Raw genomic sequence first — 27,544 nt, 5'->3', positions numbered from 1 at the left:
GGGCGCCAACACACGGTAAGTATATTTGCATCTGGACATACAGTTGGAAGTACCCAGGCAACACAGACATCCTAAGGATGTTTGATAGATTCCCTGTAAGGATGTTGAGGAGATCCCAGGGATGTTTCCAAAATGTCCTACGCTAATCCAGAGAACCTCCCATGCGAAACACCGAAAGATTTCACACGTAGTTCCCAACCGGGCCTTTTTCGGATGTTATCTGGATGCGGGATGGAGGTGTATATCCCTGGCTTGGGACATAAAATGGATGTCATTTGCCATGCTTTTTCTAGGCACATGGTGGAATTTGCATGCAAATGAACGGATCAATGAAGCTTGCACAGCTTAACTGCAACTTGTCATCCGGCTGCCTAACTGCATGATAATTGCGAACAGTCATCAGGCCCCAAGAAAAGATCAACATCGTGCCAGGACCACCACCACACCACCACCGGAAGTGCTGATCGGCACAATCCGGCGATATTTGCGTGTTACGTTATTGGCAGGGAAGAAATGCGATATTTATGATTTGTGCAGGAGTAACTGTCCCTAAAGGTGTGCATAAACTTCACATTTTAGCAAGCCCTTCAGGGTTTGTTTTTGGTTTAGTCGCGAAAATAAAAACGAACTGCAAGTGTATTGGGCCGTTCGTGCGCCTTTCAAACGTGCTGCTGGCGAACTCTGCCAACACATCCCGATATATATGTCTGCAATTGTTCATTGTTGAGACTTCGCTGAATCCTACGTCCCATGGATGCCCGCGGAACATATTTCATAGAACGTGGGATGTCAGTTCTTTTTTTGTTGGGGGGGGAGGATGCTGTGCGTTGTTCCAGTAAAGACCACGCGTATGTACAAGTAGACACGACTCAACGCGTCGCTGGAAAATCTTTATTTCGACAGCCAAGATGCGCTAGGCGCAATTAAGTTTCTGCGGCGCATGAATTTCTTCGCAGCAGGTAGCCGCTGCGGCAAATGCAGTTAAATGGAGACTGCTTTGGCGCATGGGAAGAACGGGGTCGCACTTTTACGGCTCGATAAGAGCGTGGTGAGAACTCATGAACTCTGAAAGAAAAGAAAACGCGCTTTAGTCGCAATATTCTCGCTTTCTAGGACAGCGTTTGCGCAATGGCAAATTGTCTGCGCACACGTAGAACAGTTAAGCGTATTTAGTTCAACGCAGATGAAACTTGCGCCCGCCAGATTGAAACGCGAAAGTCCGACTAGCCGCGCGTGCGGTACGTACCAAAGAACCAGATTGTGGCTGCTCCCTTTTCACTCCACTGCTTGCTCGTCAAAACTTCCGCCCGGCAGAAAACGAAACCGAAACTGTCTACAAAACTGATGCTAATGTCATAACTTTCCTACTGCTTAAACTAGTAGAAAACCCATAAATTGTGATTGAATTTTTAAATTGAGTGTGAATATTATTTTAAAACATACTTTTGTGCTCTATAAACACAACGCAAATGTTTTTTTTCTTGCCGCTACGTGTCGTCGAGCTCATGTGGGGAATTTTCCCCCCCACCTCGCGTCAGCGCTGGAGCGCTTTTCATGTGTTGCAGCGCGAACATTGCTTGATAACAAGATTACGTGATTGCAGTGTACAAATGCAGGTTAACGTAAGGTGAGTTTTACTTTTCGTCCAGTTGTTTCAAGGTTCAGCGAAGTCGCTCTCCTGCTTGGTTACCGCTTCACAAAATCTGAATGAGCGCTTCTTCCGACAGTTGCTTCTCTTCCGCAAGTTTAACGGCACCTCTGCGTATCTGCTTGGCTAAATAACTACAGCCTTTATCATTATCCTGTACTAATGGCCGGCAGATTTTTTAAAAAAGAAATAATAGTACGCGGCCGACACAATGCCTTTCTTGATTCTGAGGAAATCGGCATGACAGCTTAAGAATGCCACAGCTTCCTGACAGGTTTGGACGCTTGTCGACTCTTTCGAATAACCGGATTAAAAATCGCACGTAGCCGGGCCGCAACCCGCAAAAGTACCTGCTGTGCAAAGCTTCGTCTGTGGAATGTTTGCTTGCGTAATACTTTATTATTACGCTTTCTGAATGCCTTTGTGTAATGCTACATTGACCTCAATTTTGCAAGGATAGCTTCTGTTGTTTTTAAACTTAATAACGCTATTGAATGGATGTTACGAACAGGCTAGTATACTACCGAAATTTCTAGGCATGTTCTTGACAGCTTCTCACTTGTCAGGATGCCGTTCATTTTTCTGGCGCTAGCGCGTAAGATACGAATCCGAAGTCCCGGCGCAACTGCTGTCACTGGGATTGTTATCACGTGGAATCTGAGTCGGCACTGTAAACTCTCGATGTTGACTGTTCCTGGATAAGTAGCCCTGCGGAAATGTGCAAGCGGCGGAGACGGCCTGTTTTTGTAAACAAGGGCGCAACCTCTGACGCTCGTGGTCGAAGAACATGCGTAATTCATGCTGCATAAAAGACTTGTCTGGGCACCCTTTCGGCTTGTTTACGAAAACATATGGTGCGGCGCTACTTTGCGACGGCGCCAGTCGCCGTCCGCTTGCTCGGCTGTCGCTTCTCTCGCGCATCGCGAGGCGTCTGGTAACTTTCTGTGCCTAGTGTGTTAGTGATTCACTGCAAGACGTTTCTCGAGTAAGTTTGCTGAATCATTTTCTACTTTTTCTTTTTCAGATGCAGATGACATAGCTACAGGGTAAGCTCTATTCGCACACTTTATTATCTTGCTATCTACTTCAGATTGCTTTATCTCACATGTGCGGTTGCTGCATGCTCCACTTCTTCCAGCACTTCAAATTTCTAATAGGTATATAGTTTTTGCAACTTTTCCTGACATTCTTCTTTGCTATAGTAGCAAGTCCCAATGGTCGATTGCTTTTCCTCTTGAACTCCAATTTTTGCTCCTCTAAAAGAGTGGAGATCAGCAGTCTTGTAGCACACATTTAATTCAGCAATGTGGAAAGTTGGGCTAGTTGGTGATTAATCGTCTTACCTTGCTGGTGAAGCAGTGCACTGACACGGACACGGCGAAGACACGCTATCACACTACCTCACACTAGCAGAGTGTGTCTTGTATTCTTGTGTGTCTTTGCCGTGTCGATACCCGCCGTGGTTGCTCAGTGGCTATGGTGTTAGGCTGCTGAGCACGAGGCCGCGGGATCGAATCCCGGCCACGGCGGCCGCATTTCGATGGGGGCGAAATGCGAAAACACCCGTGTACTTAGATTTAGGTGCACGTTAAAGAACCCCAGGTGGTCAAAATTTCCGGAGTCCCCCACTACGGCGTGCCTCATAATCAGAAAGTGGTTTTGGCACGTAAAACCTCATATATTATTATTATTATTATTGCCGTGTCGATGTCAGTGCTCTGCTTCACCAGCAAGGTACGATGACACATTTAATGTCTGAAACTGTGGAGGACTGTAGCACAGTTCCACAGCTGTGGTACAATGTAATTTTCTGCATTATGGCTCAATGTGGAGAGCACAGTGTGCAAGGTGATGCTGCTGCTGAAAATTGTGTTGTTGTCGGCAAACTCTGCACTTGCATTTTTCAACCAGCCACGGCATATGGAGTACCTGACTTGGATAGAAGCATGAATTATAAAATGCTCATTTTCCAAAGTGTTGTGCAGGTTTCAAAATCTACATTGTTTCGTTATTAGCAGTGGCATCCTCCTTTGGAGCATTACAGGTGAAATAACAATCTGCTTTTATTGAAAGGGTACTGAAACAAAAGTTCTAACTTGCAATAACTGTTGTATTATATTGCTAGTAAATATCAAATATCATTAGTAAATGAAGCTTAGAAGTTCTTGTTTAATATTGAAGTTTGTGCAAGCGATGAATCTGAAAGGGCAGCACCTATCAATGCAGTCATCAGCATAGGTTCTGTATTTGGGAGCAATGTTGCGCCACAAGTTTCGCTGATTGATTTTGGTGACGTGCAGTCATTGGCTTGTCTTGCACTCTTTGCACTGGGTGTCTACGTGGAAGCTTCTCACTGTTTGCGGATTACTAGGATACTGGTGCCGTGGCTGACAGTAGCAAATGTGGTGGCGACATCTTGCGATGATTTGTCCAACTACAATGTATTCAAATTTTTTGTCTCGTTAGTGTTATTGTTCAAGAGAACTATAATAAATTTACAGTACATTAACAATTATGTTGCTATGAATACTTTACATCAGCAGTTCAGTAGAATGTTGTATGTTGCAGTATTAGTTTTGTGGGCTATGAGGCTATAGACTGTCACCAGATGTCACTACCAGTTTTGTTCCTGCTGTATACAATACATACAAATTTTGTGCATTTTACAGCGTGTATCTTTAGACCATATTCACACTATCAATCAGGTGATAGAGAAATGTGTGGAATATAACCAATCCTTATATACAGCTTTCATTAATTACGAGGAAGCGTTTGATTCCTTCAAAACCTCGGTAGTCATGCAGGCATTGCGGAATCAGGGTGTAGATGAGCCGTATGTAAATATACTGAAAGATATCTATAGCGGCTTCACAGGCACCGTAGTCCTCCATAAAGAAAGCAACAAAATCCCAATGAAGAAGGGCTTCAGGCAGGGAGATACAATCTCTCCAATGCTATTCACAGCGTATTTACAGGAGGTATTCAGAGACCTGGATCGGGAAAAATTGGGGATAAGAGTTAATGGAGAATACCTTAGTAACTTGCAATTCACTGATGATATTGCCTTACTTAGTAACTCAGGGGACTAATTGCAGTGCATGTTCACTAACCTGGACAGGCAAAGCAGAAAGGTGAGTCTAAAAAATTAATCTGCAGAAAACTAAAGTAATGTTTAACAGTCTCGGAAGAGAACAGCAGTTTACGATAGGTAGCGAGGCACTGGAAGTGGTAAGGGAATACATCTACTTAGGGCAGGTAGTGACCGCGGATCCGGATCATGATACTGAAATAATCGGAAGAATAAGAATGGGCTGGGGTGCGTTTGGCGGGCATTCTCGGATCGTGAACAGCAGGTTGCCATTATCCCTCAAGAGAAAAGTGTACACCAGCTGTGTCTTACCGGTACTCGCTTAGGGGGCAGAAACCTGTAGGCTTACGAAAGGGGTTCTACTTAAATTGAGGACGACGCAACGAGCTATGGAAAGAATGATAGGTGTAACGTTAAGGGATAAGAAAAGAGCAGATTGGGTGAGGGAACAAACGCGAGGTAATGACATCTTAGTTGAAATCAAGAAAAACAAATGGGCATGGGCAGGACATGTAATGAGGAGGGAAGATAACTGATGGTCATTAAGGGTTATGGAGTGGATTCCAAGGGAAGGCAAGCGTAGCAGGGGACTGCAGAAAGTTAGGTGGGCGGATGAGATTAAGAAGCTTGCAGGGACAATATGGCCACAATTAGTACATGACCGATGTAGTTGCAGAAGTATGGGAGAGGCCTTTGCCCTGCAGTGGGCGTAGCCAGGATGATGATGATGATCTTTAGGCTGCTATACAGCCAACTTGTATCTATACTATTCTACCTCACACTATTTTCTGGCATTCCTTGGCCATCATTTACCCTTGTGCCATAAAACCCCATACATCATCCTTCCATAAACCTCTCCGGTTACTTGGCAAGAAGAAGATGGTGAGAAGTTTAGACATGCTAAAGCATGGCTAAAGCTCGCTTATGCCGGGATCATACTGTGCAGTGGACTTCTGCCCAATGAATCATTACGATGATGTAGTGATGCACAGGTTTCCTGCCAAACTAGCAGGAGAAACAGCACAGATGGCATGGTAGATAGTGCACTAGCATGTGTCGTATGTCTGCGCTCTACGGGTTCATCGCTGTTCACAAGCATGCCTCTTAAGTCGCAGGGCACGAAGTGCTCTTCAAAATCAAAACTGTGACTGGTTTTGAGGTAAGAGCACATTTCTAAATAATCCTCCCAAGCTTGAGGAAATAAGTTTCTTTAGCATAACTAATGGTTCAGTAGCTGATGATTACGCACGCAGAACAGAGCCCAATAATTTTGTGTCGGTACTCCTGTAAGACTCGTGTTCTGTGATGTCAGCTAGTGATTATTGTGTAGTTTGTGTTGCAAATGACTCATACAGTATAGCAGTACAGCAATGGTACAGCAGCAGTGGCTTCTCATAGGCATTAAGTCCTGTTGAAGCTATGCCCATGACACTGGTATTGGTCTAGAATGCTATGTTGAGTTCTATGAGGTGACTCGCAAATGTTATGGTATGTAGCTCATACATTGCTCACTTTCATTTGCACAGTATGTCTGCAAAGGCCTGTGGCCTTTCCAGTTTTGCAAGTGGGACGATGGATAGTGGAGGCACCAAGGGCGATGGTGACAGCCGCACTGAGAGAATAGAAAGGTATGCGGACTAGGTCATCACCTGAAGTTGCCTGTTAGTAATTACGGGTTGTGCCCTGATTGTTCAACGCACTCTGCTTTTTTTTGGCACTTTGTCATTGCTTTTCCAGCACAGCACACTCAACCAAGCACATCTTTGTTTCACCAACATTTGGCACAAAAGTTAGTTAGGGTGCTTAAAGGGACACTAAAGCGAAACAATAAATCAGTTTAGTCTAATGAAGCATTGTTTGAGAAACCTGCCGGCTGTCATTTCAACAAAATACTTTGATTATTAGATGAGAAAATGAAGGTCCAAGTATCAGTATTTGAATTTCGCGCCAAAACTCAAGTGCCGGTACGTCAGCGTGACGTCAGGGATTCCAAAGTATGTTTTCGCATTTGGGCCGCGTTGGCTGAATAAAGGTTCCCGAAACTTGCCATGTTTAATATTTGGTTCCTTTAGAACACAATGTAGTTAATCTGTACCGCTATATATAATTAGTAGACCTTAGAAGATGCCATCAAAATCCATGACGTCACAGCCCCCACGTGCGGGAACTCATGTAGGCGTCGCCACCCGTATTTCGTTCTTGCGCTTTTTTTAGCTTACCAAACGTCTTTTTGTTGTAAGAGTGGTGTTTTTGGTGTTGTAGAACGGCAATGTACCGATGCAGAAGAAATCGTTTTTCCCTTTAGTGTCCCTTTAAAGTGCCAATCCTGGAACAAGTTCATCAATTCATGAGTTTGCAGTGGAGAAAGGAAGGTAATTTTCTGTGGATGCCATATGAGAAATCAGCTGTTCAGAATGTCAAGAGGCATACTAATGCTGAACTTTATTGGTACTGTTAAGGGTACATTATGGAACTTTATTGGTACTGTTTACTGTGTAAAAGCTGAAGCTGTAATAGCATTAAATACCAAGTGTTGGGGTGTGACTGAAAAAGCACTGGTATTGCATTTTTCACACACCAGAATGGACTCTGCGTCCTGTATCAACTGAATAGCTTAAATTGCAGCAGGTCCATGAATTATCGACGGTGAGACGAGCAATAAGTTAACTTCTCAGTGCTCAAGCAACTTTGATTGTGTCCTACCATATCTGCCAATTTGGCCTTACTGAAAATTGCATTTGGCTGTGCATTGTACCTCAACGTCCAATATAATTTAGCACGAGTCACTTTTGCGTACAGTTGAACCTCAATATAACGAACATGGATATAATGAATTGCATTTGGCAGGCATCATATATACTGAAGTAAATCTAAAATGTTTCCCGTCGATATTGCGTAATAAATGTATGCTTATAACAAATGAGTTATAACAAAGGCATTTTTACATTGGATGGACTGTTGTAAGGAGGTTCAACTGTGGTTGCAGTTCCGTCTTTTTATCATATGTTGTAAATACTTTGGTTTGCAGTATGATGAATTAGGTGCAACTAATGGGTGTCAAGTCACAGTTGTTTTGATTGTGCATGTGGCATGGAAAACTTGAAGCAAGTATGCTTATGTATTGTCTTGAGAACCTGATCTGATGAGATGCATTAATTCATGGCTGCAAGAAATCGAAACATCCCTGTTACCCATCTATGAAAAGCAGAGCAGGAAACATTCAGGAAGAATCTAGAGAGCGAACAGTTTCAGCACCTCGTACTCATTTGCATGCTGGTGCAATCTGGAAATGATGAATGATGTTTTTATTTCTTTTCACATTGAAAAAGAGGAGACAGGACTAAAAGCTGGGGTACAGCTTGACGAGGGTCCCGCCCCCTTATACATTTGACAGCAGAGCACTGCAGAAACCATCACAAAAGATGCAACACTTGCAACAAAATAATATAGGAAAACAAATGCACTTTTAACAAAGGAAAAAACCTAGTATGAAATTGCACAAAATACATACATACTCATATAGAAATACAATTTCGCATTTATGCATATATACACACATTCAGATCATACTATATGCACAAGCAATGCACACAGATCCATTACACATATGAACAGGTGTGCTAATATGACTAAAATATTTTGACATTCTAGTCTTTGGCATAACTGACAAAATAGTCTTATTTCTTTATTGAAGTTGCATAAAGGATCAGTCTTCTTGTGTGAGTTGATTAAGTAGAATGGGTACAGTAAGTGTTAACGATTGTTTATCGTAATTGGTACGAGGTGTGCGTACGTGCCATTCCTCTTTATGCCTCGTATCACGGGTGCTACGGTTAGCTTTTAAGTCAGCCATGTTAAACACAATAGAGTTATTAGACTTCAAGTATGACCTGTAGTTCAAAATTAAACGATAATTGTATAAAGAGAATACAGGCAAGATTTCAAACTTTGAGAACAGATTTGCCGTAGAAAATAAACGAGGGACATTGGCAATGTATCGCACGGCTCTTTTTTGGAGCAAGTGCAATTTCGCAAGGTTTACCTTGCTCAAAGTGGCAGTCAACCACTTGCCATTCCACTGCCTTGTCACCGTAACCAAGCACACTTACACTGTTTATCTTCAGTGTAAGTGTTGTTGTGTAAGTGTTGTCATGTTGTCCGGTCACTTAATCCCAGACGCTGATAGAAGCTTTTGGGGTTTTCTTTTCTTGTCTCATGTTTGACAAGACAACAAATTGTCATAGGCTCTTCAGTTGATCTTTTTTGGTCACGGTCGCATGAGCTGAGGTGACAGGTATGGAGTGCCTCTTCTCATTCTTCAACCTCTGTGCCAGAAAGTGAGAACAATTTCCTCCTCTGTCAATTCTTGTTTAGAATGTTTTAATGCGATAGCGTTAAGGGCCCCGTGTCACAAAAAATCTGGTGTTGACGTATAGCACCGGTCGTCTTGTGAGAGAAAAATCATTACAAACCATGCATGGCACATAGATGTCACTGAACTAATTAAGACGGCGAGTTGGGCGAGTTGGTGGTTGAACATATTCCTGAACTAACTGAACTAATTGCATTTCTCAAAGTAAAATGGGTCTGAAAATCGTAAAGCATGAGTTGCACAACCTACACACATTGATAGCGTCAGATTGCAGTTTGTATATGAGAGAAAACATAATTCTGTTACGTGGAAACTCAAGCACAAACCCATTTTGCAGCGTTTCTACCATTCGTAGAGCGGCGCGCCCTGCTTGCTTCCTTGCAACAATGCCATCCAGATGGGGCTCGCATTCGTGGCAGTGCTGCACTGAGGTGAAGGTGGAGAAAAAAAAGCTGCAGTTGCCAGGAAGCGTTCAGGGATCTTTGAATGCTATCGCGTTCCACTCTTAAAGGCAAAGCTTAAGCGTCCTCCAAATTTATCTGGACCCATGATATTGCAATGCGGCAGATTTGTCCTTGAATTTATTACTTTGTCTGCACATTTCTTGGTGAAAAAGTTTCACCTGCTGTGCAGTGCAGGTACTTTACATTCAGCTACATTCACTGTCCAAGTCCAAGCACTGATTGAATGAAGAACCTGATCTGGTGATATTTGAAATTGTTTTCATGCAGGTACAAGAAGCAGAGACGGGAAGAATTGGCGAGGCACTACATGACAAAAACAGCTGCATCTGAAGAGAACACTGCCACTACAGCTACGAAAGTTAAAGTTGCAACAAAAAGTGCTGACACAGAAAGCCACAGTGGCAAGGGATCTGCCCCAGAACGAAAGAACGTCGCACCAAGTGTTCGAATGACCAGGACGTCTCGGTAAGCTTTCTGGGAGATTAGCGTGACATTAAGTGCTGGGTTTCTGACTACTTCAGTGTGACCTACACTGGTGTTTACCTTATTAGCTAGAATTAATAGTGTAAAAAGTGGAAGTATGTGGCCTACATGCTAGTCGCTTGCTCTCGCTTCTGCAATATCGTCGTGCAGCGTCATTACAAGCAGCTGGATCCACTGCTTTTGGCTGGTTTCATGGCTACAAGAGCATTCTCAGTTGTAAATAATTGCTAATTTGTGAGTTGAATAAATGAAATCTGTACATGGCTGCAATCTCAAAAGGACCGAAAAATCGTTTCATTCTTGTACTGCTGGTCTGCACAAAATTACGCATACATAGTATACTGTATTTACTCGCATAATGATCGCACCTCTGAATTTTGTCGTCAAAATTCGATTTTTTTTCTTTCCCGTGTAATGATCGCACCCTGAACTTGTTGCAGTGATATGTCGTGTGCCAAGTCTAGCTAATGACTATCGCGCTTAACATATGTCGAATGCTACGTGAACGGCTCTTGATGACCTACCAAGTGGTCTGCATGCACCCAGCATTCTTAAGCAGGAACCCCATTTCATTCCTTTCATCACTTTCCGCACTTCCATGCAAAAAAAAAAAAAAGCTACCACCAAGCTTGCCTCGGCTTTATTATTTGTAGGCTTCATAATGGTTTTGGTCAACGACAACATAAAGGGCCCGCATAGTGATCGCACACCTGAATTTGCGTCAAACTTTTTTGACAAGGAAGTGTGATAATTATGCGAGTAAATATGGCACTCTACGACCAATGCCATTGACTGCTGCAAAACTAAACTTTGGGCAGGGCTTTGCCTTCTTTGCTTCTCCGCTGTGTAGCTTCTAGAGTGCTAGTGGAAATGAAGAGAGAAAGCCAGGCATTGATGCAAGTTCTCTTCTTATTGTTGGATATTAAAAATTTTTGCAGCATGAGTTTCGCGATACGTCTTTTAATAGTGAGACCGTTCTATAGTCTGAAAAGTGTTTCTGGACCCTTTAAGACATAGCGAGCACGGGGTGGCGGCCTTATATAAATGCAGCAGAGTGGACTTGCTTTCTCTATTGGGCTGCTACTAGCATTGATTTGCACACACTAAATAACCTATTGAAACACGCTAAACCTATTGAAACAGTGTATTGAAGAAAGGCCGGAAGAAAATGCTGACTGCCAGCTTTCTTTTCGTTTTTTTTTCATCAAGGCGAATATATATGAACACCGTTGACACTCTAGAAATGGTGAAACTGAAATAACCTTTCACACAATTTTTTTAACTCGGCAAAACTGAAGAGTGCTTGATGGTCATTGTTCTTATCGTCCATGTTTTGTTCAAATAGGTAGGTAGACAAATGAGTTGGCCGAACACGTGATTGTCACGTCGGAGCTTGCGATAGGTTTTAGTGGTCCCCTCTCTCCAAGCAGAGCTATAACATGGTGTAATGAACAAATGCGCATCGATCAAAAACTACCGGGAGCCAAACTTTCTTGATCAATCCACTGAGTCTTGAAGGTCATGCGTTGAGCCGACACTTCAAAGGGGAAAATGCACAGGGGACTGGTTCACGGAGGGTTGGCTTGCTAAGGCTGGCTACCTGATGTAATGCTCTCTACTCATTTCCTTCAACATGGTCTCTTTTGCATTTCTATCCAGCTAAGTTTACAATGCACTTCCGCTGTGTGGTCTTGTTTGTGCTGTTTATTCGCAGATCTGTATTCCTCGTGCTTGTGGTACATGACGCTCGCTCAAGGAAACTGTTGATCACAAATACGCCTCGGATAATGTTTGGTTGAACGTTGTTTAGCATAGTTGTCTAAGGTGCTGTTTGATAAATACTGTGTAATAAACGCGTACACATATGTTGCTATTAGTGGGGACCTTCTTTGCAACCGTGTACAGTTGGCATGATTGGGAGAGCAGAGCTCGTGGTTCTAATTTAAACGGCTTTCGCATGATTTAGCGGACGGTTATGCAGAAGAGAAATTGCACGTTGGAAGTAAAGAAACCTCTACACTGCACCTTCAGTTATTTTCGCACATCCTGTAGGGTCTAATCTTCCTTGCACATTCTTGTTCTGAAACTTTTTTTTCTTGCTCGCTTAAGCATGGTGGAAGTGCAGACGTCTCATGCAAGTTGAAATTGTAAATGTGGCTTTTTACTATATTCTAACAGGGAAAGCGATTCTATAAAAATAATGAAATTGCATTGATGAGCATAACTATTTGAGCGAATTGGTCTAGGTTCATGATCTGAGCACAGCATTAAGCACTGAAGTGCAGGAATGAGCGTTAGCGGAAAGATGCACAAACACAAGCGCTATTGTATGTGTGCTTGTTGTGCACTTATGGTGCAGCTGTTGTGTTTGTGCGTCTTTTTGCAAACCGCTTCTTCCCACACTTCAGTGCTTTGCATTGCATTCAGGCCGTGTGCATCTATAGTTTTATCCCAAATGCTACATTGATGCTTATAAAGCCAGCTCCACTATATTTATTGACTGTTTCAATTATATTGCGGCCACATGATGCATAGACCTGATGTTCGAGACTGTACCACTATTGAGTATTGCTGCTACAAATCTACTTCCTGCCTGCGCCAAGGTCTGCACAAGATAGTCCTGTTGCTGATCCACCATTGCAACTCAGTTCGAAAAAAATCCCATGGAAGCCGGTGACGCCGGTAGACTACAGAACACGTGAAATCAACTCTCCTATGGCTTGATTTTGCATGTGTCAAAGTAAAATGCGATGGCATACGTGGTTTCAATGCTGTGTCTTATTTCCACAAAGGCTTGCAGATCCTAGATGTGCAGCGGCTAACAGGCTGTGGTTTTCTACTTGACACTCGTGTAATGGCAGCAATTAGCTCTTCCACAATGTTCCCATCTGCGACTGTGACTGCAGTTTAACCTCAATTTAACAAACCCTGGTGTAACAAAATCTGCTTTGTAATAATGTTTTCTTATCTTGACGAGTTCTATTTTGTGCGTGTACTTGCGATTGAGTGCAATTTTGCTCAACTGTCCAGGTTTAATGAAATCCTTGTGGATTAGATGCACGTACTATCGTGCACTATGAGTTGCTACATAACAGCCCGTTTCTGAAAGGGCTTTGAGACTGCATGGCAATGCTCACACGAAAAAATTGAAACTAAACAACATTTCAATTATACTTCTAGCATCTTATTTACAGGGCTGTAATTTCTCTTGGCGAGACAAAAAGCGGCAGATTGAGTGCTATGATGCCTGGAGCTTCTTTGTAAAGCACAATTGCAAACCACCAGAAAATAATTTGCACGCTGCCTTCCCATGCAAATGTTGACAGTGGATTTCAAGAGACTTCAACCATCATATCTATGAATTTACTGTACTAGTATCAAAATCACGTTCGTCGCTTCATGCACCCGAACGCATGACTGGCCAGTCAAAACAGGAACTGATGGACAGATTGACTGCCTCAGCAATGACTGCACTATCACATGTGCAGTGTTCTCATTGTTATCTCTAATAGATGTTGCAAACCACATCATGATTACCCCATTTTCTTGAATCTCTACAGCGTTGTAGATGAATGAATAAATGAATAAGCTATTTATTTCAAAATGGGATGGCTTATAGGCCTAAAAATGGCAGTCAAGCATTGGTGGGCTGTGACAGTCACTCACATGTGCACATAGCATTGTCTGATGGCAACTGCTAGCGCAAGGTGCAGTCCGTGATAAGTTTGCGCTTGGCTCTATTTCTGACACATTAAAAAAAAGCTTTTCTTCCGCTGGAAAATTTTCGGTATTGTCCACAGTACCACATACACCTGTAAATTCCACGTCTTCATTCCACATTCTCCATCTTTATCTTTAGTGCAATAGGAAGTCGAAGTCAACTGCAGCAACGTCCTTGTCATTTGTCTACGTCTGATATGTTTCTCGACTCATTTTCTCCAGGAACTAGGCCTCTCATGCCTGGTTCAGATTGAGTTCCCTGTCGTGAAACGAAGGCAGTGCAGCAAGCTTAGTTCACTAGCTAGAGCGCATAGGAACGCAAAGAGTGATCAAAGTGCATCCACTGTGATGCCTTGTAGAAATTTGTCGCAATACACAAATTTCAACGATGAGACGACACACAGTGAGTGTAGGTGTTGCAATTTGATCTTGAGATACCCTCATCATTATTATATGAGTAGGTAATTTTTTTGAAAGGCATGCACAATGCTCTAAGTGCAGGAAGAAGGAAATTTGGAGGACGCTTAAGCTTTGCCATTAAGAGTGGAACGCGATAGCATTCAATGATCCGTGAGTGCTTCTTGTGCTTCCCGGCAACTGCAGCTTGTGTAACCGTAATGTTTACTGGGAAACGCTGGCAGTGAACACTATGCACGAAGGCAAACTTTCTGGTTCTTTTTTTTGATGGTGTGCAAGAAACCGAGGAGGCCGTGCCACTCCTACTAAGACAGACCTCAAACAGCTGCTGGAAGACACTATCTCATTAACCCCTTCACCGTTTTTTTATATCAACGAATTTCTCCACAAAACTGCTTATTTTTTTTATTCCTGATTTCGATTATTATTGCAATAAAAAGCATGTATTCGATCTTAAAAAAATATTTAAAGCAAACACGAAGTCAAAGTAGCATATTCAAGTTTATTGTTTCTCAGAAAAAAGAAAAGGAACTTTCTGCTGGTAATGAACAATAAAAATTAAAGAATGACCACAGCCACCGATTTCTTAACTCTTTCACTGAGTTGTGGTGACAAAAAGTTGATTGCTTCACCGAGGAAGCATTGGGACGGTGTGGTAAATCTCAAAACAAGGGATCACGCATAGCGGTTTGTTGCAGCTCTTGCACCAAAATCGTGTTTCCTTCCTAATTTTCCGGCCTTTGTCTCCTTGCTTTTTGCAGCAAATGAAGCATTTCCTGGTTGGAGTTGCCTTGTTTTCGGTTGGAGGGATGTAAGCTGGAAAGTGCCTCTCTTGAAGTCGTATGGGATCAAGTACGCCAGAAGGCCGGCCACGCTTTATCTTTCGCGCGGGGTCGAGGTACCTATTGAAGATTGCTTCAATAAGGGCGAGGCGGAAGTCGAGGTGGTTCATCTTCCCTCCTTCCTTTTGATACAAAACAAAGGAGTTAAATGTCAACTCATCAAGCAAGTGGCGAAAAATCTTCTTGTAATATATTTTCTGCCGTTTTCTGGGGACAGGGTAGTTCGCCAGCATCTGGTCTGACTTGTCGACACCGCCCATTGTGTGGTTGTAGTCCCGCACGATGCTTGGCTTTGTCACGTCCCTCCCTTTCGAGTCTTTGAACGTCTCCATGTTTGCGCTGTGCACAGTGCTCAGGACAGTCACTACTTTTTTGTCGCGCCATTGGAGGGCGACACACTTACCGCGCTGGTAAGCTTGGATCTCTCCCTTTTTCAGCTTCTGTGTGCGGAATTCGGGAGGCATGTCTTTTCTATTTGCTCTGACTGTGCCATAGACATCTGTGCGGTTCAGGAGGAGGAGGTCGACGAGCTCTGGTGACGTATAAAAATTATCTACGGTCAGGCAGTAGCCTTTGCCTAGCAAGGGCTCCAGAAGCTTCATCACCACTTTCGTTCCCATTGGAGACGTAGGGTCGACATTTGCTGGTGTGCCGAGGTTGGTGCCTTTTCCTGTGTAGATGATAACATCCCACACGTACCCCGATGACGCCTCACAAAGCATGAAAAATTTCAGGCCAAATCTGGCTCTCTTGAGGGGAATGTACTGTACCCAGCCAAGCCTTCCTTTGTAGAGCATAAGGCTTTCATCAATGGATATGTCTCGCTCCGGTACGTAGGCTGAGCGATAGTTCTTCAACAACCGAACCAGAAACGGCCATATCTTGTGCAGCTTCGGCTGCGGGTGACTGCTAAGGTCGCTGATACTGGAATTATCAGCAAAGTGCAGCATCCGCATCAGGAGCTGAAACCGGTTGCCACTCATCACCTCTCCGAAAATAGGTGTGAATAAGAGCTTGTTCCTGGACCAATACCAATCCTGTCGTGGCTTCTGCACAATTCCTTGCAACAGCAAGAGACCAAGAAACACCCACATCTCCTCCTCAGTCACCGGCACCCATTTTTTGACGCGGCTATGCTCACACGGACCGCAGCCCTTCACCTTCTCAGCAGCATTGCGGTTAGTTTCTTCGACCACCATTGAAATGAGTTCATCATCGAGGAAACGCTGAATATATTCAAGCAAGTCACCAGGCGAGCTTATAGTGAACGTCTTACCGGGAACTGCCAGAAAAGGAAACCGAGGAGGTCGTGTAGGAATGTTCGTGACGTCGATCTTCATCCACTGACGCGCGCTCGCAAAGTTCGCTTCCGAGCAATCATCTTCTTCATCAGAAGAGCTGCTGAGTACAACATCATCACTGTCATCCTCGCTCCCTGAAACAATGTACACATCAGTGTCTGAATCACCATCGTCTGACGAAGATGACGACGAAGAAAAGCGCCGTTTCCGAGAAGACGGGCCAGCAATACACGTGTCGCCTCCACTGGATGCCATTTTAAAACCAAGGTTGCCCTACGAAAAAAAAAGTTTACGCGGTTGAAGAAAAAGAAATTAAGCGGTCAGTGCTGCCATCTGTCGAGTAAAAATGCAAGCTACGCCACAAACGTGCGCCGCTCGTCCGAAACGCTGGAGGGAAGAACGTATTCAGCGCGGACGAGCTACACTCGTCCAAAACGGTTTGGGGACGGCCTGGCAAGGACGAGCACAGCTCGTCCAAAACGGTTAAGGGGTTAAAAGGGGTTTGTGTTTGAGTTTCTGCATAACAGAATTATGATTTCTCGTATATTCAAATTGCAATCGGACGCTATCATGTCGTTAGGTTGTGTGTAAGTTTTCTACGCATTTGCCTTGAAAAGTATAGTGGTTCAGTAACTTCCACGTGCCACGTGGAGGGCATGCATGGTTGGGTATGCGTGGTTCGAAATCCTTTGTGCTGTAGTGACGTCAGACGCTGGACACTGGTGACTGACGCCGGGTTTTCTGTGACACGGGGCCCTTTATGCTATCGCGTTAAAAAGTGGCTTATGTGGTAACATTAAAGCATGTGCTTCCACGCTGAACATTTTGCCCATTAGCTTTATCTGTATACATTTATGGTGCCGTAAACTCCACAGTTGCAAGATGAAGTGACTAGAATTGGGCTACAACTGCAAATTGGCCACATATGTAACGCGCTCTGAGAAAAAGCTGCAAGTTCGCGATGTACACTATTGCATACAGCATCTTAACAGGTAAAAAAAAGTTTTTACTGCAACTGCAGCCTCTTAATTCAGATTTGAACACTAGTTCACTGCTCATTTATTTTTAAATGATTAGCTGCTACACAGGTCATTTTTATGCGGTAAACATCTGACTTGTGCTTGTGCCTTTAAAATTAAGTTTCTGTTGCATTGCGTCACCGTGCAGTTTTGTCTGCTTTGAATAATACTTTTGATAGGATTCTTGATGTGTTCTTTCATTGAATTTTGTGTTGGAAGGTTTGTCGCCTGTCAACTCCTTTTCTATTTTGCAGTCTTCGTGCACTCTCCCATGCTGCCAATACACAGGGTGCTTCAGGTAGGATAACTACTTCATACCCCCCCTTCCCTCTTTCTGTTTTGAAGCAGTGCAGATGCCAGATGCTTAGTATGTATATTTAATGTTGTACTTGTAGAAACAATTCCCTGTGGTGGCACACTTTTCATTAAATGTTCAGTGGATGCGGCTGCTGCTGTATCCTTCATTTATGGCTTGTGGTGACACATCCACTCTTGTGTGACATAACATTGAGCAGTACAGCTAGTTGGTCGAGTTAGTTGAGCATTGTAAGCATGTAAATGTGCTTAACAGAAGTGTAGAAAAGCACAAAGTGCATTCTGTCCTTTTTTTTTCTTTATCCACGTCTGTTAATGTGCCCCTAAACTACCTCTAATATGTTCTACACATTTAAAATGCACGCATTGCCTAGAAAATGCTTGATCATAATCCTTGGCAAATGTGGCAGCACTTCACTCCACGGTTTCACGCTTCACGTCACGGATTCAAACAATCCTGTGCTCCTCTCCTTTATGGTGCGGATGTCAACAGGGTACTCACAGGTGACTTCACCAGGGGTTACCGCTGTCTATTAGTTGGTCGATAAGGGACAGCAGCACCAGCATGACGAGAGCAGACTGTTTCGAGAAAGAAGGGGGCTCGTTTATTGTAGGCCACTGAGCGAGCCCCCCATTCAATCAGCTTCACGTGGAGGGTCATTGTGGTTGGAAAATGGAAGCTTTCTTGTGTGCTGACACGACCCATAGCTTTTGAACCACTCAATAGTTTTGGAGAAAGTATGCGGCAAGGGAAACTGAGTGCAAGAAACAGTGGCAGCCAAGTACTCGTTCATCAAATGCCTGTAACTATGCCATTATGGCACCATTACAAAAATTCTTGCACCTATGTTTTGTATTGTATATTGTATTTGTATTGTATATTGTATTGTATTGTACATTGTATATTGTGAAACTAATTTTTGAGCTCGGGGTGATTTAGCGACTCCTTAAGCAAATTTACACTTGCGAAACATTAAGGCTGTGCATGGCTGTACTAGTGTACATTTTTTTGGCATAACTACTGCTGCCTAACTTGCAACTATGTATTGCTAGACACTGACAGGAAGTGGACTTTGTCTTCCCAGAAGTTTTCATGACATGCTACCTCTTGGGAAGCCAGTTGTCATGAACTGAAAAGTGCTTCAAAGAGACAGCTAAGAGTATGCACATTAAGTTGCTCTAATTCTTTCTGCTTAAAAGTAGTTGCTATCTGTGTAGCGACTGTACGAGGCTTCAATTCTTTGAACATGCAACAAATAATCGTACATTCTTTTCATGTGATGAATTAAAAATGTACACCGAATAGAAAGATACTGTGAGCATGTTGACCAGAACTTCCAACGCATTCCGAAAGTTGGGGGTTGTGGTCATGTGATATCGGTGACCTGCAGGCCGGCGCAGTGGTCGACAGTGCCTTGTGATTGTCTTGCCGATGGCTTTAGGTGATGGGATAATGGAGGAGGAAAGGTGTGAAGAGTGTACATCTTGAGAAAAGTGATACCAGTGGATCTGTGTCGAATGTTAAGAATGAAAGAGCAATGAGTAGCTTGGGTGCCCTCAACATTTGACGACGTAGCTATTCTGTGGCTTTCAACCACTGCACCTGAACCATGAGGCTGACTGATCCCTATGTCAGTGCTTTGTGGTACGACCACTGCACCATTAGATCAGTTTTTGTGATGTAAGAAGCGTGCTCTTCAACACGCACCACCCCGTGAAGCTGCATTGCTCTTGATGCATGTTTTGAGCAGGTCACTTTAAAGGGAATATAATGATTTGTAGTGTGTTCGACGAATTCTGGCACCATAATGTCATGTAATCAGCAGCTGTCTGAATAAAGCACAAAGTAAAAGGCAAGATTCAAAGTTATCAAAAAAAATATTAGCGTGGCCCTCACTATATTTACTTCACTGCAAGCTATCTATAGCTTGCAGTGAATGGGCACATTGTTCTTAGCCTTGGTTGAAGGTTTTTCTTTGTGGCTCCTTGTTATGCATTGGGAACGAATTCCAAGCTTGCACGCATGCACTTGACCCTTTTGGTGACCCCAATAGTGATCCCTTTACTGGCAGCATCTCTCTGCAGTGCTTAGGGGACAGTGAATGTGTGTTGCCTCCTGTCGAAAATTCATATTTTGGGCCTGCCCTAGGAATATGTTCGAACTATAATGGTAGCTCACTGCCTGGTTACGGTATTTATCCGATCCTAATGTGCAACTTTTTTTTTCCCAGGAAAATTAAGCCACAAACTGCGTTTCAGTGCTTTGTTGCATAACACGGCAGTATTGCGGCACAGCTAACTTTAGGAAACCGAGCACAGCTGTGCTAAACATATTAGACCCTTGCCCATTTTGTTTGCTAAAAGATTGGGTTTATGTTAGACTTCCTTGTTTGGCAGTGTTAATGTTATCTATTAGTTATTTTTCACTTTGGCCATATAGAAAGTGTGGGCACATCCGATTTAGGGGCATGTCAGAATCGGGCAAATACTTCCAAATGAATCGGAAGTGTGCTGACATTTTTTCTGCACCTTGTTCAATTCAACTTGCCAGATAATTCAGTAAATTTAGTCAGTTCCATCAGAGTTGAATTAATGGACGTCAACTGTATATGATTGCATCCAGGCTTTCTCTTGTCAAGTAGTGTTTCACTGTTCACAATACTATTGCAGCCGAACAACCGTCAAAGCCAGAACTGCCACATCGTGGGGAGCGTCAAAGTTTGAGGCCCCTGGACCTGAATGACAACATCCCAGCAAGGGTAAGGGAAGGATCGCATCTGGGTTGTTTCATTGTGCACAAAAACGGGGCAAACTGACTGGAATCCTGATAACATCCACACTGCAGGTCATAACATTCTTGCTGTTGAATTATTGTCATTTTTCTCCATAAACATTGGTGTGCAATTTTTGCCTGATGCATTACTTAAAGGGACCCTGAAACGATTTTGACGATCTTGTACAAATGTACTGAGTTGCTGATCATTAATTGACGCATCTAAGTGCTCCATGTGAAGCGTGTCATTTATAAGTTTTTAAAAATGTACATCACTGCCGATCGCAGCATACTGCTAGGCTGAATTTTCAGCTGCGCCTGCTCATTTGACTTAAATTGCCCTAATGACGTCAGTAGGGCGAGCTATTCGATTGGCTGCCCAGGGTGCGTCATCGATAATTTTTCCAACTTAATGGTGAACAAATGTTGTTTGTAATAGTTGGAATGTTAGTTAATTTGCTTTTATAAAAAGAAAGTAAGAGAAAGAGAATGTGCAAGCACAATTCCTCGGTACACTTAAACACTTTCGGCACACAGCAAGTGCCGTCTGCTTGTGTTACAATGCGCTCCGTCTTGACAGGAGCTCTGCGTTCAGTATCGGTCTGTTTTTTCGTGAGCACCATGAATCGCATGTGTTGTGGGTTGTAAATGTAGTGACTGGCAATATGTCAAGCTGCAACATCGTGTCCCTCTGCAAGGCAGCACACGAGCAGGATGGCTGCAGCGCATCGAACTATCGGTATCCAATTGGTGCCAGGATTTGCACGTTTGCGGCTGGCACTTTACACCGGAGGATTACTACCACAATAACATTTCGCGAGTCCAGTATTCGGGTAAACGAAAGCAAGGGGACAGGGCCTGGCTGCTTGACCATGCCGCTTCATGGGATGAGTGGAAGTGCAAACATGAATGATCTGCACGGTGCAGCCACCTGGTGGCACAGAGCTCAACCAAACACAGTAGCAGTAAAGAAATGTATTCTTTGTTGCTGGCACAAATTTTTTGCAGAAGCATAATTATTAACATGCTGTTTTTGCAAATGCTTAAAGTGCTGTCCACTTGGTTAAAGCAATATTAGCTCTTTCTTTGGCTCGTTAAGCTCTGTGCCAACAGGTGGCTGGACTATGCAAACTGATCAGGCTGCTTACGTACGTCTTCGCTAACGTTGCTTCATTGGCTGGAGTTTATGCCTCCACCCATCCGTCAAAACACCCAGCTCGCCTGTGGTTACCGGAGTACCAGACACGTTCGGTGCTGCAACAGAATGCTCACAACGCCCGCTGCTTTGATAGCTCTCGCTTGGGATCAACTGCCAAGCAGCTGCTGGAGAGGTTGGAGAGGTTTCGTGCGCTCGCTCCTAGAGAACTGGAAGTAGATGACACGATGTGCCATCGTGACGCAGAGCCAGTGAAGGTGGAACTTAGCCCCGATCACTCGGTGAACGAGTTGAGGAGAAAATGCATGCCTATGGAAGAGGGTAACTTGTAATCATCTAGAGCTCTCTTAATATGAGACGCTTCACACAAATTGTGGTGCGAATGATTAACTTTAGCTGTACCCTACACGTCTACAAAATTTGTCAGAATCGTTTCAGGGGCCCTTTAAAGTAAATACTTCATATGGGTGTACATTGTCCAGAGTTGCCTAAACATTTTTGATGTGCAAACCAAACGTACACATCAGTCTACTGAGCAAAATTTACTGCAGTGTAGTAAAAGGATATTTTGATGCTCGGCTATGAGTTACTGTCAAATTTCATGCTAGCCTTATGTTTTCCATAGAATTAAAGCAGCACCAAACAGAACACAGAAGAAAGAATACACATATCTGCACCAGGGGCTACCTGTAGACACCACCCTGTCCCATCTCCATGCAGTTTTGATCCCAAGGTCTTCACTCTTCCTTTTCATGTTAACTGTTTAGCTTTAATTATGTTCCTTACATGTAATCTTAGGCCAGTGCTTTGGTGTGCAGGCTCAAGTTTTCTCTGGTAGCAGCAGAGCAGAGAACAAAGTTGTGGCTGGGTCTTCCAAACCAACTGCCGAAAAAAGCCCCATCAAGCGGAAACCACCAGCAGCTGTGAGGCACTCCCCTTCACGAGGCTCAATGGGTAAGTAGACAACAAAAAGCAGGAACCTTACTACTTCAGAGTTGTCAAGTTTTGTTCTGCGTCAACCTATGTATTTGACAAAATCGCAAGGCTGCTTTTATTGCTTTTGTGTGTATGCATGCATGATTGTGCAAGAGACCCTCACTACAAACCCTCTTTTGTACTTAGGCCACTGACTCGTTCATTATTATGATTAAAGTTTGAGTTTCTCTCGGAGACCAACTTGTTTCTTTTACTCCTGTGCATTCCTTCCACATATTCATATGAAAGATGTCCTGAACCACCCCTCGGACTTGGTGAAAAAACAGTCCATGGATAGCCTACACTGCTGTGAACACCATGGCTAAGTTTTGTAGTTGTGCGTTGCACATGGAGCTCGCAAGCAGAGCTCAAGGCCACCTATCTCTTAAACACTTTTCAACAGAAGCCTGCTCCTCACTCTTTTCTGGATGCTTAATTTTGTAATATAGTGGATTCCCATACGTGGCTGCAATTGGCCAATAGCTGACATCAATTTAGGGTGTTTCGGCAGCGTGCGTCTTCCTACTGTTACTGTGTATATTTATTTACGAAGTTTAACAAACGGGTTGAAGTAAGCGAAAATTTTGTTCCGAATTTCGATAATCGCACGTCTCCAAAGAGGCAGACTGCAGTGTGCTTACGCTTGGCCGCGGCCGCCCACGTAGGCAATAAACTTTGGCCACCCTGCTTATTGGTGTTGTAATCGTTGGGTCTTGCTAATTTCGGCTAGTATTCCTGAATGCTGAACTAGCCTTACACCTTGCAAAACTTAAGCTTGGGCCACACGCACGCTTGCCGGCACATCCTCACTCTTGGCCGCTCCTGGTTACACTTCCGCAGACTTATTGATAGTGTTTCCACATGTGTTAGTTGGATGCGGCTATTATCTGTCAGTCACGCTGATGAAAGACAAAGGTGGTCTGCACCACGTAGCATGGAGCACATGAACATATGAGCGCAAGCACGTACTCAAGCCCTGATGTAATAGTTTTGCAGAAACCTGCAAGGTGGCAATAATTAATAAAGAGAACGGGACATCCACCCAATCAAACCCACTCAAAAGGAAAGCCTCGCAGTTGAAAAATTTGTCCTGGTCTGGGACTTGAACCTGAGACCACCGCCTTTCCAGGGCAGTCGGTCTACCATTTGAGCTAACCAGGTGGCTAGCAGATGGCAGGGCGGAGTTGAACTTATCGACAACTCCAAGCAAAAGCAAGAGTTTGATCTAATACTTTTGCTGAAACCCGCAAGGTGGAGAGTAGTAATTAATAAAGTGAAAATGAAACATAAGCCCTGTCGTGTACAAAGCAAACACTGCGCACTACAATTGCATGTAGCTGTGGTATGCTACATAGCATAGATACTGCGGCTGCCGTGGGTGCCACGATGAGTCCATTGGCTAAGCACTGTGGCTCACTGAGCACAACCACATTTGGCTTATATTTGGAACATCGTAAGTGCCAAAATCTTCAGTAGTGGTCTCTACGTTAACATCCAAAATCAAGTTTAGACTGTGTGCCATGGTGACCTTCAGTAGGTGGAGCGTTGTGTGTACGCCCCACTCCACCATAGCCTTTCGGTGCAAGGCATTGAAGAAGGAGCAGAAGCATCGTGAAGGGTTGCCAATAACTCCACTTCTGCTGAATGCATTGAAGTACTTTTTGTGGTAAGGTATGTCTGAAATAGCCTACTTCAACTCCAACTGCATTTCTCCACTTCAATAAAGAGTGGTTCAGGGCCCCTTTAAAGTGGGTGGGGTTATTCCACTTTTATAGATGGTAAATGGCTCCCTCCTTGTCATTACTGCTGGGAAGCCATTCTAGCACAAAAAACATGAACAGATCATGGCATAGCATGGACAACACCCGTAGTGTCTTGCCTTCTTTTCTTTGCATAACTGCCAATGATCCTGAATTTTCTTTGAAGTTTATGAATTTGGGATTTTTTAAACGGTTTTGTGGATGTTGTGTCAAGTTTCAAAAAAAATTAAATCTGTTTACGAGCAAATCTTGCTAGTTAGTGCCCAAGCCTTCTGTTCGAACTCTTCCAATCGTGCAAGAGGGGTGCTTGCTTTGAGCAAGTTTATACTGATTTTACCTGCTTCAGAAAATTGTCTGTACACACACCAAAGTCGCTAAGATGTAAAAGCATTGGGTTGCTTGTTCGCTTTCCCACGGAATGCCTTCCTCGATTTGTTCATTGTGGCACGCTCACCAACGTGAGCACTTGGTATCGATGCCGAAGTTGCGGGCGGATGCTTGCCATGCTCCTAGGCGTACGCAACAACCTTGTGCTCTAGTGCAGCTTTGTATGCCGTAAAATGCTTCCTCTCCATTGCTACTCTCAAGAGCTGACAGATGAGCCGAAGCAGCTGGCAGCGAAAACTAAGTGTGCAAAGACAAGATAAGGTTGGCGACTTGCGTGCTGTTATGGGGAAACGTGGAGGAGCCTGTCATGGCTGTGCCCCGGATGTAGGAAGTCAAAGTGCAGCTCTCTATTTAGTAGCGGTGTAAAAAAAATTGCTGAGTCATGTGCGCCATCACAGTGCATTAAACGTGATAGCTTCTTGGTTGGAATTTCTCTCCCCCAAATATTGGGTGGCCAAGTTGAGGATGCAGTCCACACATGGGTGTGACCATAGAGATTATACGGTATACTTATAGTGGAGCTGTATATGTCTACCCTCCCATACGTTTTTTTTTTTAGTGTCTGTGCCTAAAAACTCCTGCGCCCTCTATGGTTAGGCAAAGCAAGCCAGCAAGACATGTGCTGACACCTGGCATAGCAAGAGGAAAGCCAAGAAACTGCTGAATACATAGTTTCATACAATAATTGCTAGAGGGAACTCTGGTGCTAGTGCCTACGGGAGCTGCAATCAGGGTGGTTCCATCAGCATGGGAATTGCGGGACGTACATGGATTTGCCTAAACTTTGTTGAAAAATGATGAATTTACAAAGTCAGAGACGTTAAAAGCCAGAAGGACAAAGTGCTGTGGAATAAACATTAAAATCTTCTGCCAGCAGGATTAGAACACGGGACTTCTACCACTGAAGCCTGACATTGAAACCATTACCCCACAGACACATGCATCGTCAAGCGGCATAGGGTGTCGTTATGAATTTCTTGCGAGCAAGCCAGTGTCTTGAGATCTTGGCATGTTTCAGTTTCGACACTTCGACAGGTTGAGCTGCTATTAGTAGCGATCGCGCATGTTTGCGGAGTATTTGACAGAGACGGAAGGGAAAAGCCCCAAAAGAAGTAAACTTTTATGCTCAGTGGTGTGCTTTGTCTTTTTTTTTTTTACAGCTCCGCTGGTAGCGCACAAGCACAGTGTGGAATGGCTGCGAATGTTTGCTTACGGTGTTCATTGATAACTCTGCCCTTTCCTCCAGAGTGCGCATTGAGCTAGTTTCAGTGTCGCTAGCCGATTTCTTCACAAGAAAATCGGGCAAGATAACCGACAAATTTTGAAAAGTAACTTTTAATTAAGCTAAACAATGTGTGAAGGGCTGCAGAGGACGTACTAAAGGTGCCAGGCCTGCTTGTTCTATTCACTGTGCCTGTACAATGTTAATAGAAATGCAGCGGAAAGGATGTAGATGTAGTCGATTAACTTTCGTGGTGCAGTAATTGATAACTGTAATGAATTACATTTTTAATAAAGTATTTCCTGTATTTGCTCAAATATAACGAGTTCCTGTTCTTGAAATTTCTGGCCTCGGAATGTGCCTTGTGTTATATTTGGAATTGTGAATACATATGTAAAGGCCAAGAAAACCTGAAAAGATTTTAAGATACTTTTTTTCAGCACAGAGAAAGTGAAAAAAAGAAATTCAAATTTGCACGTACAGTTTTACGTGCCATTCTCTGCTGTGCAGCATACAATTCTGGAAATGGTGATACGAAAATGGCAGTGCAGTTTTCAAATGTCTTCACTATATGCTTTCCTGTTTTCTTTTGAAAAGGGCGTGTAATTTTCAAATGTAACGGAATACAGGACGCCCCCTGGGTTCGGCAGGTCAAGGTGCCCATTCTATTGGTGTTTTCTGCATAATTATTGCACCATAATTCATTGCCAGTATTATAAACATCAGCTATTTTAACTGTAATTTCTATTTTTCTCAATTTCCAAAATTTCTGGAAAAGTTCAAAATTTCCAGAAATTCAGCATCCCTATTTGTGACACGAACATAATGCATATTTCTTTTATCTTTTCTGCCTACTCGCTGTGCGCTCCATACTTGCCACTCCACCGAGCGCGAGTGGCGAGATGGGAGTTACCACTGTGAATTTGTGCAGTCTTTTATTTTTAATTTGTGAAACTTTGTATCTGCAAGCTCCAGTAGAAAATTAAACTAAGGCTCGACAAGCATCCTCATTTAGGCTTCCTTTCCTGTTTCTTTGCAGCATCGCTTTTCGTTACATTTGTAATGCGCATTTTTTTCTTTTTCTGAGAGACTGACAGACCTCCCTCACATTATTTACGTGCAAATACGGTAATTCTAATCGGTTGCATTTTTTTCTGTCTTGTGTACAAGTCTGGTATGCATCCCATATGAAGCATGTGTTCGAGGCAAGTTTTAAAAAAAATGAGTGATGTCACCTTAGGGTTGTGTCCGCAAGATTTTATGAATTTTAGGTTTCACAGGCTGGAATGTCTTCTTTTTTTTTTTTTCCTTGTGGAAGAAGACAGACAACCAAGTATCGCCTGACTTGCCAAACAGGTTCCTTTGAGAAGTTATTGACTCAGCTTGGCTTTTATTTGGCTGCAGCACCCTGTATATCACCCCCAGCAAGATGGCCATGCCTTTCTATGAGCTCAAAAGAAGGATTTCCGTGCAGTACATTTTTTGATGAATTCATGTGGCATTGTTTTTCACACTAGAAAATGAGCACACTTTTGTGAAAACGGCTGATTCAAAGGGACCCAAATTGTTTTTCTTTATGTTTATGTACTATGTACATGTGTA

The 27,544-nt window shown here is 43.4% G+C and overlaps 2 protein-coding genes across 3 annotated transcripts in view; one reads left to right on the top strand and one right to left on the bottom strand.

Annotated features, from left to right (window-relative positions):
• Positions 1–27,544, top strand: part of LOC135911326 (supervillin-like) — a 174,012-nt gene that overhangs the window by 4,724 nt on the left and 141,744 nt on the right. The window contains exons 1-7 of one of the 2 annotated variants that reach the window (XM_065443553.2): positions 1,501–1,627; positions 2,673–2,694; positions 6,263–6,364; positions 9,840–10,037; positions 17,609–17,652; positions 20,340–20,428; positions 22,417–22,552. In XM_065443553.2, the coding sequence (XP_065299625.2) occupies positions 6,264–6,364; positions 9,840–10,037; positions 17,609–17,652; positions 20,340–20,428; positions 22,417–22,552 (568 nt within the window). In that variant the 5' untranslated portion in view covers positions 1,501–1,627; positions 2,673–2,694; position 6,263. Of the gene's footprint in view, positions 1–1,500; positions 1,628–2,672; positions 2,695–6,262; positions 6,365–9,839; positions 10,038–17,608; positions 17,653–20,339; positions 20,429–22,416; positions 22,553–27,544 lie in introns of those variants that run through there. The other variant, XM_065443552.2, reaches the window with a different exon arrangement.
• LOC139057555 (piggyBac transposable element-derived protein 4-like) lies at positions 14,675–16,829 on the bottom strand. The gene has a single exon (XM_070535982.1). It carries the CDS (start codon positions 16,588–16,590, stop codon positions 14,821–14,823), a length of 1,770 nt encoding a protein of 589 aa, XP_070392083.1. The 5' UTR covers positions 16,591–16,829; the 3' UTR covers positions 14,675–14,820.

The sequence above is a fragment of the Dermacentor albipictus genome, chromosome 1 (assembly GCF_038994185.2).
Source record: "Dermacentor albipictus isolate Rhodes 1998 colony chromosome 1, USDA_Dalb.pri_finalv2, whole genome shotgun sequence".
Lineage (NCBI taxonomy): Eukaryota > Metazoa > Arthropoda > Arachnida > Ixodida > Ixodidae > Dermacentor > Dermacentor albipictus.
Note: the sequence above shows the minus strand (reverse complement) of the source record. Positions and strands in the feature narration are given on the sequence as shown.